Here is a 15502-nt window from a genome sequence, read left to right as displayed (position 1 = left end):
TCAATAAACCGGTTTTTCCTATCACATTTTGGTGTGCGTGTTATTTCTTATCATATATAGTTACATATATATATCCATGACGAGGAGTATCCATAGTTTTACAATGTCGCTCATGTGTTTAATACTTGTTCGCCCAGCCCTGCGCCACCCCAGCGGCCCCACATCTCCGTAAACCGAGAGGTGGAACCCCGTATTTTATACATATGTCTCTCATGGCGAATTACCTCGTTCACCAACGCCCTCCAGTGCTCCACCCTAGGTGTATCAGCAGAGAACCAGACCCTAGCAATAACCACCTTAGCTAGCGTTGTGAGACACAGGACATATTTGTACAGCAAAACAGAGTGCGTCTCCTCCAAATCTAGCCCAAATAAACATATGCCAGGATCTAATGTAGGAAGGGACGGTGCTGTCATGACTACATCACCCCAAACTCTATGCCAGAAAAGGGAAATCTCAGGGCAGTCCCACAATAAGTGCCAGAATCCGGCATCAGCTGCCTGACACCTGGGGCAATTAGAGTCTTCCCTAAGACCAGCCCTCTGCATACCAATCGGAGTGCGATAGGACCTGTGTAGAATGTAAAAAAAAACCTGCTTATACCTTATACATGGAGTAGTGTATTTAAGTGAACTCATAATCTGAAGCCACTGCTCTTGGGACAATTGCCCCAAGTCAGTCTCCCATTTAATACGGAGATTGTTTAATAGATCGGGGTAGCTATTGTTATTTAGAGCAGCATATATGGTAGACACCTTCCCCCTCCGGCTCATTGAAGCAAGCAGCGTTTTAACAGGTGAGTCAGCAATCGATGGTGGGCCGTGAGGGAATTGGGTCTGTATAGCATGTCTAAGCCGAAAGTATCGGAACATAACTGTGTTAGGCACATCAAATTCGATCTTAAGTTGCTGAAATGACTTCAGCACTCCACCGTGGTATAGTTGACCCAGTGCCACGACTCCCCTAGCAATCCATATGTTATCTAGCGACATCTCATATAGCTCAGGGTATGCACTATTGAACCACAATGGAGTACAGGTATCATGTCCCTCCCAGTCATACAAAGTGTGCGCATAACGCCAAATAAGCAAGGCTTGACGCAGCAAGGGAGGCATGCCAGACGTTGAGAGACCAGAAAGGAGAAGTTGAAGAGGAGAGAGAGAGAAAGCAGGAGAGCACTCCGTCCACTCAGCCAGAAACCCCCTCATCGTATCCCCCAGATAGCCCCCAGTCCATTCACTCAGATGGGCCAACTGAGTGGCCACATAGTATAGTCTGAGATCTGGGAGGCTTGCTCCGCCAGACATCTGAGATCTGCACATCGTTCTTATAGATACCCGCGCCTGCCTGCCACTCCATATAAATGAGGATAAAACTCCCTCAATAACAGTAAAGATTTTCTTGGGAAGGTAGACCGGGGAATTCTGTAGAGCATAGAGAAACTTTGGCTGCATCACCATTTTAAATAAATTGACCCTACCCAGGACAGACAACGGTAATTTTTTCCAGCTATGTGCCTTTTCTTTAAATGTCGCTAGTATGGGGTCAATATTTTGGGCCATATAGCTACTCGCCATAGGAGTAATCCAGATGCCCAGATATTTAAATCGCAGTGTCCATTGCAAAGGATACGCCCCCTGTGTGTTTTCGGGAAGAAGGCCAGAGATAGGAAAAATGTGGGATTTGTCCCAGTTAATTAGCAGACCGGAAAAGATACCAAAATTCTCCACTACGTGTAATGCTGTACGTAGGGAGTCATCAGAGTCCTGCAGGAAAAGCAGCATGTCATCCGCGTACAGCGCCACCACATCCACATGACCCCCAATCTCAACTCCCCTGACCCCGCCATTACCTCGCAGCAGGGCGGCCAACGGCTCCACGGCCATCGCAAACAGTGCAGGAGACAGGGGGCAGCCCTGTCGAGTGCCCCTCTCCAGTGCAAAAAGCTCAGACGTGAAACCATTGGCCGTCACACGAGCCACGGGCAAGGAATACAATAATTGGATAAAGCCAATAAAACGAGGACCAAAGGCAAATTTCTCCAGCACCCCCCATAGGTACCTCCACTCTACGGAGTCGAACGCTTTGGCCGCATCAAGGGACACCACCACCGCGTCCGATCCCCCCACATCATTTCTCTGGAGATGGCAGAACAATCTACGTAAGTTTTGGGCCGTGGACTTACCCGGCATAAAGCCCGTCTGGTCTGGATGAATTATCGTTGTAATTACCGAGTTCAATCGAGATGCCAAGATTTTTGCTAATATTTTTACATCAGTGTTGAGGAGGGAAATGGGTCGATAGGACTCGGGGAGCAGGGGGTCTTTCCCTGGTTTCAGCAGGACAATTATATTGGCCTCGGCCATAGAACGCGGGAGGGCCCCACCCTTTAAGAGTAGTTCAAACAGTTGTAGGAGATAGGGGGCAAAGAAAGTAATGTATTTTTTATAGACCTCGCCCGGGAGTCCATCCGATCCCGGTGCCTTAGACGCCGGGAGAGACAGGATCGCGGCCTCCACCTCCTCCACCGTGATAGGCGCATCCAGAGCCCCAGAGTCCTCCCGGGACAAGCATGGCAAGGTCAGCTGAGCCAAAAAATCCCCCAGCTGATCATCAGAGTAATCGGCTCGGGATGCATAGAGCGAGGTATAGTAACTAAGGAAAGTCTCCGCCACCTTTGATCCAGAGTAACACATTTGGCCAGCAGAATCTTTCACACACTGAATTACTGTTCTAGGGGAGTCAGATCGGGCCAAAAAGGCCAAATAGCTACCATTCATCTCAGCCCGAAAATACTGCTCATGTCCCGCAAAAAGGAGTCTACGTCTGGATTTCTCAAATAAACAATCCGACCACTCATTCTGCGCGTTCTTCCACAACAATTCATCAGACCGCAAATGGGTATTAAGATATTGAGATTCCAACTGCTGACACAAATATTCCAACCGCATCTCCTCCCTTTTACTGAACGCTTTAACTTCAGAGATCCGCTTTATAAAGGAGCCCCGCAGAAACGCCTTAAAAGCATCATGCTTCATTGTCAGAACATTGTATAGTGAATTATCTTCCTGGAACCCTTCCCAGGCGGCCACCAGATCCTCACCCTTCCCCAGCAGAGTCAACCAAAAGGGATTAAGCTTCCACATTTTTGCTCCCTGCTCCCAACCTATATTAACTGTGACCAAAACAGGAGAATGGTCCGATATGCCCCTAGGGAGATAATCCACCGCCAGTACGTCCGGGGACAAATCATGGGAGACCAACACCAAATCAATACGAGAAAAAGCGTGATGGGTAGCGGATTGACAGGAGAACTGAGTGGCCGCGGGATTTCGACATCTCCATATATCCACCAGCCCCATCTCCCCCACCAGTCTTGCGAATGAGGTAGGGGACGCCATGGGAGGGGAAGATGCAACCGACTCCCTCCACCTGTCCATACCACCATCCATGACATTGTTAAAATCTCCCAGACATATCACAGGGGTGGCAGGGGACCGGGCCAGAAAACGGGCAGCGTGCCGGAGGACCTCATTGTTATATGGCGGGGGGACATATACTGCTAATATATTAAACAGTCGGCTGTTAATATGGGCTCGTAGGAAGACGTACCTGCCATATTGGTCAGTTTCACATTCATCCATATGAAATTGTACGGACTTTTTAATCATTACAGAAACGCCTCTTGCATTGCTAGAGAAGGTGGAATGATACACGTGACTGACCCATGGTTTTCTAAGCGCCAACACTCTACCTCCATGCAAATGTGTTTCAGAAAGACAAATTATGTCTGCCTGATATTTTTTAACCTGAGTCAGGACTAACGATCTTTTGATTTTTTCATTCAATCCCCGAACGTTCCAGCTGAGCAGACGGAGCCCTTCAGAAACAGTAGACATAGAAATCATACCGGAGAGGGATAACAGGATAGGTTAAAGAGACATATAGCAGAGCCTGGCATCGCAGCATATCAACGTTGAGCCAACAGTACATAGGGACAGGAATAACCAGTCCCCCTACGTTCCTGGAGGCACATGAGCACAAAGCAACATAATGCAGAGAATACACGTCTTTGCAAAATACGCACAGAGCTAAAAAGTGATGGCTTGGAAAAAAATAAACTAACCCCCCCCGTACCCACCCTGTATCACCTAATAACGCAGTGTAGCAGAACACACACATAGTTAAAAATTGATGGCATGAAAAAAAACAAACTAACCCCCCCCACACCCACCCTGTATCACCTTGCGAACATAAGGTATACCTGGATCCCATAACTCCCACCAAAGTAACTAATCTAAGGGATAGGGGCCTAACTAAGATCCCAAAGAAATGCCCCTACACTATCTTCGGCATAAACTCTCCTCAGAGTACCAGTAGAAGTATTACCCTAACCCTGGAAAAATAAAAAAAAATAAAAAGGAAGGAAGAAAAAGAAGAGAAAAACATATCTAGCAGCGTATCCCAACATATAAAAACGAGATTGAGATTAATATCAACATTAGGCTGCTCAACATTGCCCCCCTAGTACTTTGCATATATATCCACAGCATGACTAGCGTGTCATGATTTGGAACAGTTAAACTTAGCCAGCAATAAGAAAGTAACAGATCAACAAATGTATGATATTACATCAACGAGGAGGACGAGGCTGTCGTTCCAACCATGCAGCAGCATCTTGAGGAGTGGAGAAGAAATGAGTGGTGTTATCAGACACCACCCTCAGTTTGGCCGGGAACAGCATAGAGTATTGTATATTGCGGTCACGGAGTTGACGCTTAACCTGCAGAAACTGTGATCTACTCTTTTGCACCTCCAGGGCAAAGTCAGGGAAAACGGATATATTATGTCCATCTAGTTGGATAGGGCCCTGTGTCCTGGCCATGCGGAGTATAGCGTCACGGTCCTTAAAATGTAGGAAACGAGCAATAAATGTTCTAGCCGGAGCCCCGGGTGGTGGCGGTCTGGGCGGGAGCCTGTGCGCTCGTTCCACCGCGAATTGAGAGGTAAATGCTTCTTTGCCAAATAATTTAATAAGCCAATTTTCCAAAAAGGATTCCGGGGAGGTGCCCTCTGCCCTCTCAGGGAGCCCAACAAACCGAACGTTGTTGCGCCGTAGTCTCCCCTCGATATCGGACATTTTACTCTGCATAGATATCACCTGGGTAGATAGGTCGGCCACTTTCAATTGTAAGGGTGATGTAGTGTCTTCCAGATCTGATATCCGATGCTCAGTTTCACTCACTCTTTCCCGGATTTTTTGTAGATCCTGTCTTAAGAGAGAGACGTCCGCCTGGACTTGCCCAATCCTGTCTGTGACCCTTTGCTCAGACGCAAAAATGGCCTGTAGTATTTGCTGGGTAGACTGAACCTGCTCAGTGGGGTCAGGGGCAGCGACCTCAGCCGCAGGCGGGGATGGGTCAGTGTCACCCTGCTTTGCCGAATGAGTTGCCTGTTGCGACCTAGCGAATTTCTCCAGTTTTGCAGCGGCGGCGGCGGCGCTCGCCGCGCTCTGACCTCCTTTCACCATTGCAGCACTGGACGCGAAGTCAGGACTCCAAGGATATTACAGCAAAAAAGTCTCTGAGCAGTATCAGGTCAGCACAGGTGCTGGAGCCGCTCGGATCGGGTAGATATGATAAATAATAATGTAGCAAAGTAGAGCAGGCCTATGGGCACACCACAAAATGGGTTGTATGCAGAGAATAGGAGATTAGCTGATTCAGCCCAGGAGCAAAACTATGTGGTTATTGCAGGGAGCATATAAGGACTGTGCTGTTTCCTTTCCTATTAATGCTCTCTATTCCCCTTCTTCTTCTGTATAATCAGGAACTACTCAGTGGATGTAGGGGGAGCAATAATTTTGTATTTTATATATATTTTCTCCTTCCCTTCTTCCCCCCTCCACCTCATTGGGGCACCACACTTTTGGTTATTTATTAAGCCCAGGAGGGAGATATATAGGAAGCTCCAGCCACAGCTCACTTTACTGTACTGCACCACCAGATGGCGCCGAGAGACCAGCTTCACATGTGCAGACTGCAGAGAAGAAAAAAGGATGGCGGCTTCGCGGGCTTTCCTCCCTGCACTCACCCGCCCGCCGGGTCCTCTGGTATTCACCGCTACTCCCGGCCGTCGGTCAGGAACTCCTCAGTCTCCGATCCCCAGCTGGGGGATCACTGCAGGGCCGCCGTCAGGAGCGCTGTCGCGTGTCCCACGCGTCTTCTCTCCAGCTCCGGCGCGCAGAGAGGCAGGGAGCCGGGCCAGCACACAGGAGGGGTCTGACACAAGGAGCCGCTTCACGCTCCCGGCCAGCGCAGATGACAGCAGGGGCAGCACACCTTCCTATGCCCGCAGGTAGGTCCCAGGAGTCACGGGTTAGGGGAAAAAGGATGTTTTAGCAGGATTATTATGGAGAGCTAGAGTTGCACACTGCTACTCCATTCCGATCCAAGCCACGCCCCCCCGGGAAGTAACCTTCTACGCCGATCAATGACAAGGTTTCCGGCTGTGCTAAAAACTCTTTCTGAGTACACGCTGGAGGGTGGGCAACTTAAGTAAAACAAAGCCAGTTTGTATAAGGCCATCCAAATTGCCTTTTTTCCTGCCAGTATTGAAACGGACTGTCTGACATGCCTATTTGGATGCTATCACTGAAATAGTCGTCAACCATTCTTTTAAGGGTGACAGCATCATATGCAGTGACAGGAGACAAGTCAGTAATTGTAGGCGGCTCTTTCAGTCCGGACCAGATGTCAAAACTTGTTCCTGTCTGATTTGCATCACCGCCACAGTGTCTCTTAGGAAAATTGAGGGTTTTCCTTGCAGCTGCAGTACTAGTAGTCACTGAGTGACGCACCAATAGAAATATATTATTTGCCTTGGATCACACACAGATATATAGCAGTAGTGTATGGCAGCCGCAGTACTAGTAGTCAGAGTGATGCACCAATAGAAATATATTTCACAGAGGATATATAGCAGTAGTGTATAGCAGTACACAGCCCCTTGTAGACAGAGAACACCTGGTCCTATACACAGCCACAGTATGCTAGTATGCAGAGCCCTAACACAGTGACAGCACACCCAAGCACCCAACTCAACTCTCCTGCAAAACAACCCCTCTGCTCTCTCCTGTGCCCCTCTGCTCTCTCCTGCTCCCCTTTGTTGTCTCCTTGCTTGCTCCTTCCCTAACAGTACAGAAGGAACACATCCTTACTGTGCACTCTCCAAGTCCGGAGTGAAGATGGCGCCGATCACCAGGACTATAGAATCCAAAACCAGCGAGATCTGACAGCAGGATGATGACATTTTACCTCATTTTCGGATCCGAGTCAGGCACGCAAAACCGAGGCTGGCTCGGATCTCCAAGTTCTGGTGGGTTCGGTTCTCAGGGAACCGAACCCGCTCATACCTAGTTGAGATCCATACATATTGAGTAGTTTCCTGTCACAAGTAATGGCATTGATATTGTGCTTCTGCTGCAAAAGTCAGACCAGAGACATCAGTATATTCTGGCAGTGGTAGCCGATGACACACACTATCCAGAGGCAGAAACATACAAACATGTACCATAGATTAATAATTAGTACTGATGTTTACTCACTTGCGAATACCCAATTAGATCTTCACAGATCAGAGGACACCTTTTATGTCTAAAGGAGATGTTCCTGCTTTTAGAGGTAAAGGCAGTGGTGGTTTTCCCACTAGGCACATGAGGGAAGGAGAGAAGGTATTGGATATATGCCTGCCCTAAGTAATATTTGCAGTCTAGATAGGAACCCAAGCTTTGCTGTGTTTAGACCTTTTGAGCTACTTTATGGGAGACAATTAAGAGGTGTGTTAGACATGTTAAAGAAGGGGTTAGATCAACAGTCTTCAAGGGAACCAAAGCTGGTGCAGTTCATACTGTAGCTCAGTTGTGAGATAGATTGGCTAAGATTGATCAACAACCCCTATGGGAACCCCAAGAATGGCAATATCTAAACTATGATAGGCCAGCAGTAGTTCAATCATTTCACCCATGGGACAAAGTGCTGCAGTATTTGTATACTGACAAAGGCCCTGTGATGTAATACAGCCTGAAGGACCAGTAAATTATAAGATCTGTGTAGATATAAAACAAGAACCATGCTGATTATTAGAGGCTAGATGAATAGCTGCAAAAGATTGATTAAACGATTCAGCTAGATGTAATTGAGGAGTCTTTAAGAAAAGTGTTCAGCCTAGTAGTGTTGGTTCCAAAACCAAATGGGACAATATGATTTTGCAATGACTTTAGAGGCTTCAGTAGCATAGACAATTTGATGCATATGACTCGGGTGGATTAACTAGTTGATCTCCTCACCGACAGCAAGTATTTAACCACCTTAGATCTAACAAAAGGATATTGACAAATTCCCTTCATGCAAGCAGATAAGTCCAGCACTCCCTTTAGATAGTACCATATAAAGTACTTCTGTTTGGGTTAACAGCACCCCTACCACCACCCAGAGAACCACAAGAAAGCTCTTGAAGCCTCATAGTGCTTAGGCAGCTGCATATTTTAATAATATAGTATACTCCAGGGACTGTGAGTCACATCTGCCCATAGTGGAGGTTGTCTTAAGGTCACTGAGAATCCCACTAAGTAAGTATTTATTATGAAGGCCAAAAATTTGGGCTATATCATGGGATAAGTTCATGTCAAGGCTCAGGTAGGTAAGGCTACAAGACAGTGGTCTAGACTTGAAAAGAAAACTCAACTATCCACTTTTCAGAGCAACTATTCACTTTTCTGGGATTAGTAAGTTGCTACAGAGTGTTTATAAATCATTTGACATCTTTAGGCATTAGAAAAGATGTAATAATAAAAATAAAAAATACTATCTAGATCAGTTAATTTGGTCTTATGCAAATAAGGCTGCATTTTCCTAATTTTGATCTGATCTCTGCTTATCTCCAATACTATAAAGCTCTGATTTTGGGACTGATGCAGCCCCAGATTCAGACCTGATTCAGTTGCAATTGGCTGATAATTTCTGGACTGTGCATGTGCCGAAGCCACAATGCACATGCTGCAGGCATTTTGGGATATTGGGAATGTTGCAGAAAATGGGGGCAGGTGCCTACCCCAAATTCTGGGTGTGCCGAAGTCAGTGACTGCATCCTTAGATGCAGCTTCACCGTCTTCAACAGTGTAGTTGTGTTGGCTGTTATGAGCAACTCTAAGGTTGTCCAGAAGTCCAGTGCCTGTGATTGATGGTTGCGAAGCAGATCCGATGCTGCTTCTTTGGATGAAGGCAGTGGATCAGAGAAGCAGGCAGTGGGTATCTTTTTAAACAAGACGCTTCCTGCAGCATTTGCATATTTTTGCAAATTGTACAAAGAAGCAGCGATGGCAACATTCACCTCTGAATCAGGCCCTTTGTATGTTTTTTTATTCAAATGGACTCCATTGTTGTACCGGAGCCACAAACTGATTCCCAGAGAACAAAAGTATGCTACGGTAGAAAGAGTGCCTAGAATAGTGGGCAACAGCCCTTTGGTAGTGGCTGCTAGGAAAAGATTTTACACTAGTCACCGACCAACTGCCACAATGTTGCATGCAGACCAATTATGAGGTAACCAAGACGTGGACTTGCTGGATTTTGGCGACATAGGTGTCAGAAAAAGGGGGGGGGGCAAGGGTGTGCCTCGTCCCCCACAAATATTTGACAGGGACCAGTCAATATACTGGCTCACGGGGCACAGTGTGGTTGCCATCCAGGCTTACCACAGGCATTGTCAGGTTGGAGATTATTCCCTTTCTGGCTGTTCCACCTCCTCCCTCCCCACAGCCCTTCTCCACCAGCATCAGGACCCTCTTCTGCCCTGTACTCCCCTTCAGCCCCTACAATGTGTGGCTATTTAATGTGGTCTGATGACATGTAATGGTATTTGAGCACGTCTGCTGGCATGTGGGGTCTCATGGACATTTAAGGGGCATGTGTGGTAGTTGGGAAATATAATGACCACAGAGAAAAGACAGTGGCCTTCCCTTCCTAGGATATCTTTGAGACCCCAAGTGATTATGGCCCTTTACTGGGCCTAACACAACATATACTGTAGATATCAATTTACTGGACAGAGTAATCTCTTTGTCTAGGAGACCCAAGTTGTTGCCTCAAGAACTAATATAAATCCCTTGGATTCTGATTTTCCCATAAAGCATGTTTGGTTGATGTACTTTCCCATAGAGCATGTTTGGTTGATCTCTTTGCTCTTCTTATCTTGAAATCTGCACATGTTCTGCTACATCAATTGACTTGTGTCCTAAATCTTTCTCTTTCATGGCTCATTGAGTAATCTCTTCTTCTCTCACTGTTGACTCCCCCTTATACCGCTTTCACACCAGAAATGCTGGGGTCTTACCCGGGAATACGGTCCCAGGATCATACAGGGACATTCCCGGGTAAGACGCCTTGCATACCGCAGTCAGCAGCCTGGCCTATTGCCGGGTTGCTGACGTCAGCGGTGACGCGGCGGGGGTGGCGCAAGAGATCACATGATCTCCAAGCGCCGCCTGCTACATAGAGAGTGAACAGGAGCCTGGGCGCATTAACCCGGCTGCCGTTCACACTGACCAGGTTCCCGGGAAGATCCCGGGACCCACCTTGGTCGATTGCAGGGTCAAAATGCCATGGCATGAGTCCCGGGATTTTGTCCCTGTACCCTTTCACACTGAGAAATTTCCCGGGTTGATGCGCGTTCATATGCAATAACCCGGAAAATTTTGGTCTGTGTGAAAGGGGTATTAGAAATGTATTTGTTTCTTTCCAGTTTACAAATTCACCAACCCCAGATATTACATATGTACTTAAACCACATGGGGTCATTACCTATACTGAATTTATTATCGGGGTGCTTGGGTACGGCATCCATACATTATGCTTAGTACAAAATGTACTTGCTTTCAATAACTTCATACACTGTTTGCACATGTCTTGATCTAAACTAACTACCAATCTCCTGTGTAGAGATTGTCTTCCCCTAAGGTATTTACGACTGTTTAAAAAAGAGATACAGAAGCATTGGGAAATTATTGTTTAGCTGATGTGACCCCTGCAAATTAATTGTGTAACTTACAACTCAGATTTCAGGGTCTTTTTTATTACACAAAGAAGAACTTTTTCATTCAAACCATAGATTTCCTTTCCACAGAAATTTAGTTTGCTTGCATGTGAGGGAAATGAAGTTATTAGACATTTGCTTGCTAAAGGTTAGTATTACGTGTCCATCATCTACTGTGTTATACAGATTTTATATATCTAAATCATGTTTCAGATTAATATTATTTTGCTGCTGCTTTTCTATTTTCCAGTGCAAACACCCTAGTGTGAATTGGTTAAATGCTGTAATAAAAACATCAATCATTTATTTCAATCCAAGTGAAGACAACATTAAAATAAACTGAAAAAGCTACTGCCTTGTATTATTAAAGTATACATACATTTATAATAAAGAGGTATTGTTGCCAGCACTCCTGTTGTGAGCTATACTCTTGTTTTGAAGATTTTTGTCTGTGACCATGGGTTCTGATTCATGTTTGTAAGTAAAGCAAAACACCAAGCAACTGGTCAAAACCATGTTGCACTGCAGGTGGGGCAGATGTAACATGTGCAGAGAGAGCTAGATTTGAGTGGGGTGTGTTCAAACTGAAATCCTAAATGAAGTGTAAAAAATAAAGCAGTCTAACATTGTGTGGGCTACATGCAAAAGCAGCCAATATTTAACCTGCACAGAAAGAATATAAATGTATGTGCTCCCCTTGCATGGCAACATGGTTTGTTCCAGACAAAGTTACTTGCTTTTTTTTTTTTTTGCTTTACTTACAAAAATGAATCAGGCCCCATGTTCATATTTAATTTTAGTAATGACCAAATGCACAGTGCCACTTCACTTACTCTATATTTAAATCACAATATAAGTTCTCATTATAAGTTAGTACTTACCTGCTTTTCATCTTCAAAAATTATCTCAGGAAATGGGCTTAGTAGATCTATTTGCATGGAATAATGTGCATTATTTATTTTGTTTACATGTGGATCTGTGGAAATAATGACATTTCACCATGAAACATTTTTTTTTTTTTTTTTTAACCTCAAATGTCTTTTTCTTTTCACAAAAAAAATGTTGCATTACATTACACACATACAGTATTCCACAAGTCTGACCAAAGGAGTAGGTGCAGGAATCATAATTGTCAATTTCACAACCCCGTAAAATAGCAGTGTTAGCAATTAAGATAACAACTGAATGAACTAAAATCCAAACAATGGGGGTCATTCCGAGTTGTTCGCTCGGTATTTTTCTTCGCATCGCAGCGATTTTCCGCTAACTGCGCATGCGCAATGTTCGCACTGCGACTGCGCCAAGTAAATTTGCTATGCAGTTAGGTATTTTACTCACGGCATTACAAGGTTTTTTCTTCGTTCTGGTGATCGTAGTGTGATTGACAGGAAGTGGGTGTTTCTGGACGGAAACAGGCCGTTTTATGGGAGTATGTGAAAAAACGCTACCGTTTCTGGGAAAAACGCGGGAGTGGCTGAAGAAACGGAGGAGTGTCTGGGCGAACGCTGGGTGTGTTTATGACGTCAAACCAGGAACGACAAGCACTGAACTGATCGCAGATGCCGAGTAAGTTTGAAGCTACTCAGAAACTGCTAAGAAGTGTCTTTTCGCAATTTTGCTAATCTTTCGTTCGCAGTTTTGATAAGCTAAGATTCACTCCCAGTAGGAGGCGGCTTAGCGTGTGCAAAGCTGCTAAAAGCAGCTTGCGAGCGAACAACTCGGAATGACCACCCATGTCACAATAGTAAACTCCCTGCACAACCCATTGCAAGCAGTACATGGCTGTACTTTCATTACTTATCTTATAAACTCACAGAACCTAGGCTCAATTATTTAATTGATCCTTACATTTTTTTTTTTTCAGCACCTGAAGTGACAGGCGGAAAAAGGTTCCTGCTAGTACAGATAATAATAAATACAGTGAGATATTAAGCTGTCGCATACAAAAATATAAATGCCCAAATTGTATAAATAGTTCCACATTTTGTTTTACTTTTCTATCTTTTTTCTTCAAAGTCCACCTTATATACTCACCAAAACATGGTCAGATCAAAGCTGCATAAAATGGATATTTTACTTGTGCAATCGGCTTTTTTGTCTTTATTGTTAAGGCGTTTCTTTTATAGTTATACCATACACAATACATTTTCCTTCTTACATACTCTTTCTATGCAGATAACATCAAGAAAAAATCACTTTCTAGCATAGGGGTTTAATCTAGAAGGATAAATATAATGACAATACACACATTCAATTGTTAAGAAGACAACTTGTATAAATGTATTGTGTATTTCTCTCTATTAGGCTAGGCAAATGTAGTAACTGGATGTCTAAATCCCCCCGTGCTCCTTAGATTTAGAGTGCAAGTAAACAGGTACAAATTACATGATTTTATTGATTTTTAACTATTATTTTTATCAACAATTATCAACATTTTTTATTTTAAACAGATCTGAAAACTGAGTCCGAATCAAAACACTTGAGGGTGGTTTCGCCAAGAGCAAAACAGGATAATGAATTAAAACCAAAACCTGGAGGGCACACACATCTCTAATTAGCATACAACTCTAATCAGGTCAATAAATCTTTACAATAATACTTTATGATTTCATTGACATGAATTCAACATTGAAACACATACCTTGCCATTTTTATTTTCTTTTGATAGGCTGTTCATACAATCCAGCAACTTGTACTAATGACATTTAAGTTGTGTTTTTTTTCACCAATGACTTTATGTTATCCAGGAATGAGTTATTTACTGTTATAATCATATTGGATCCAATTGTAACAGTAAAACAGTGTATTTGAATAATTTCTAAAGAAAACAAAAATTAAACAACACCATCTGGATAATATAAAGGCTTTAGAAAAAGACACAGAACAAAAAAAGAACTAAAAAGACAGTTGCCAAACAAATGTAACCACTTAACTGACAATTTTTCCCTTCAAAACTGTTCATAAAATGTTATTTTATTTAATATAGTTTTACAATAATTTTTTAAAATATTTAAATATTATATTATGCACATCTGCAGAACAGATCTCCTCGTTAAAAATTGGGGAACACAGTGGGGCAGCGCGGTCACGTGATCTGACCATGAGAGTTAAGTGGTTAAATAACCACGTAACCTAGAAAGGTGATTTTATTCTTAAAACAAGAATTATTAGCAGTGGATTTATGTACTAGATTAGCTAGTAAGGGAGGTTCTGCAAAAAATTACTAACCGGACTTAAATTCCCTGAAATATTTAAAATTGTTTTTATTTCAGCACATTTTTAACAATTGGGCGGTGGTGAGAAATCAGACTTGTTTCAGTGATTTTACCCTATTAGGATTTTCAGGAAGACAAGTTTTTCTATCGTTTCTTATAGTCGTCACCTATTTGATGATTCTTGTAGGGAATCTCACTATCTTCAGCATTATAAAGATTGACAGTCATCTCCAAACGCCAATGTACTTTTTTCTTAGTTACTTATCCATATTAGATGTCTGTTACTCTACAGTTACACTTCCGTCTATGCTGGCCAATGCTGTAACAGGTAACAGGAGGATTTCCTTCAATAGGTGTTTTACGCAGCTGTATTTCTTTGTCTCTCTCGGAGGAGCAGAGTGCCTTCTCCTAGCTGCCATGGCATATGACCGATACGTGGCAATATGCAACCCACTGCACTATCACTTAGTTATGAACAAGATGTTCTGTTCCTACCTCGTCGGAGGATCTGGGCTCTGTGGATTCTTGAACTCGGTTCTCCACACACTAATGACATCTAAGCTGACTTTTTGTGGTGCACGGCACATCAACCATTTCTTCTGTGATGTCCCCCCAATGTTACATGCTTCTTGCACTGATACACGCACTAGTCAGCTGCTACTGTACATAGTCAGTGTTTACTTAGGAATGACTCCATTTGTTTTTGTAATTGTCTCCTATACGCAAATAATTTCCACTATACTGAAAATACGGTCGGCGGACGGAAGACGGAAGGCCTTTTCCACCTGCTCGGCCCACCTCATTGTTGTTACAGTGTTCTATGTGACCGCTAACTTCAACTATATTGGCCCTGCACCTGGAGATTCGTTTGATTTTATAAAACTGTCATCTGTGCTGTACAGTGTTTTAACCCCTCTCTTTAATCCTGTTATTTACTGCCTGAGGAACCAGGAGGTGCAAAGGGCCTTAAAGAAAGTTTTCATTGGAAAACATCTAAAAATATAATTGTCAAAAAATAATAAGAAACAAATGTATACCTATGAAATTTTGTGGGCTATGTTCTAGATGCACTAGTAATGAGACCAGGCACTACAAAGAAAAGTAATTTTGTTCTGTTTATGCACATAGGGTCTAATTCAGAGATGTATGAAAACCTGATGATTAATGTACACCTCCGATGGTGTGAGAACTAATCT

The 15502-nt window shown here is 43.8% G+C and overlaps 1 protein-coding gene across 1 annotated transcript; it reads left to right on the top strand.

Moving 5' to 3' along the window:
- The first annotated feature begins 744 nt into the window (after positions 1-744).
- LOC134965313 (olfactory receptor 5V1-like) lies at positions 745-15311 on the top strand. The gene is made up of 3 exons (XM_063941788.1): positions 745-796; positions 14130-14218; positions 14364-15311. The coding sequence occupies exons 1-3, from the start codon at positions 745-747 to the stop codon at positions 15309-15311; spliced, it is 1089 nt and encodes a 362-aa protein (XP_063797858.1).
- The last annotated feature ends 191 nt before the right edge of the window (positions 15312-15502 follow it).

The sequence above is a fragment of the Pseudophryne corroboree genome, chromosome 10, assembly GCF_028390025.1.
Source record: "Pseudophryne corroboree isolate aPseCor3 chromosome 10, aPseCor3.hap2, whole genome shotgun sequence".
NCBI lineage: Eukaryota > Metazoa > Chordata > Amphibia > Anura > Myobatrachidae > Pseudophryne > Pseudophryne corroboree.
This window is presented reverse-complemented; position numbering and strand designations above follow the sequence as displayed.

Bases quoted from the DNA above. Each gene is read 5' to 3' on its own strand.
- LOC134965313 (XM_063941788.1), top strand. From the start codon at position 745: ATGGTAGACACCTTCCCCCTCCGGCTCATTGAAGCAAGCAGCGTTTTA. The intron at 797-14,129 runs GTGAGTCAGCAA...GCACATCTGCAG, and splicing joins AGCAAGCAGCGTTTTAACAG to AACAGATCTCCTCGTTAAAA. The intron at 14,219-14,363 runs GTAACCTAGAAA...TTTTTATTTCAG, and splicing joins TTAAGTGGTTAAATAACCAC to CACATTTTTAACAATTGGGC.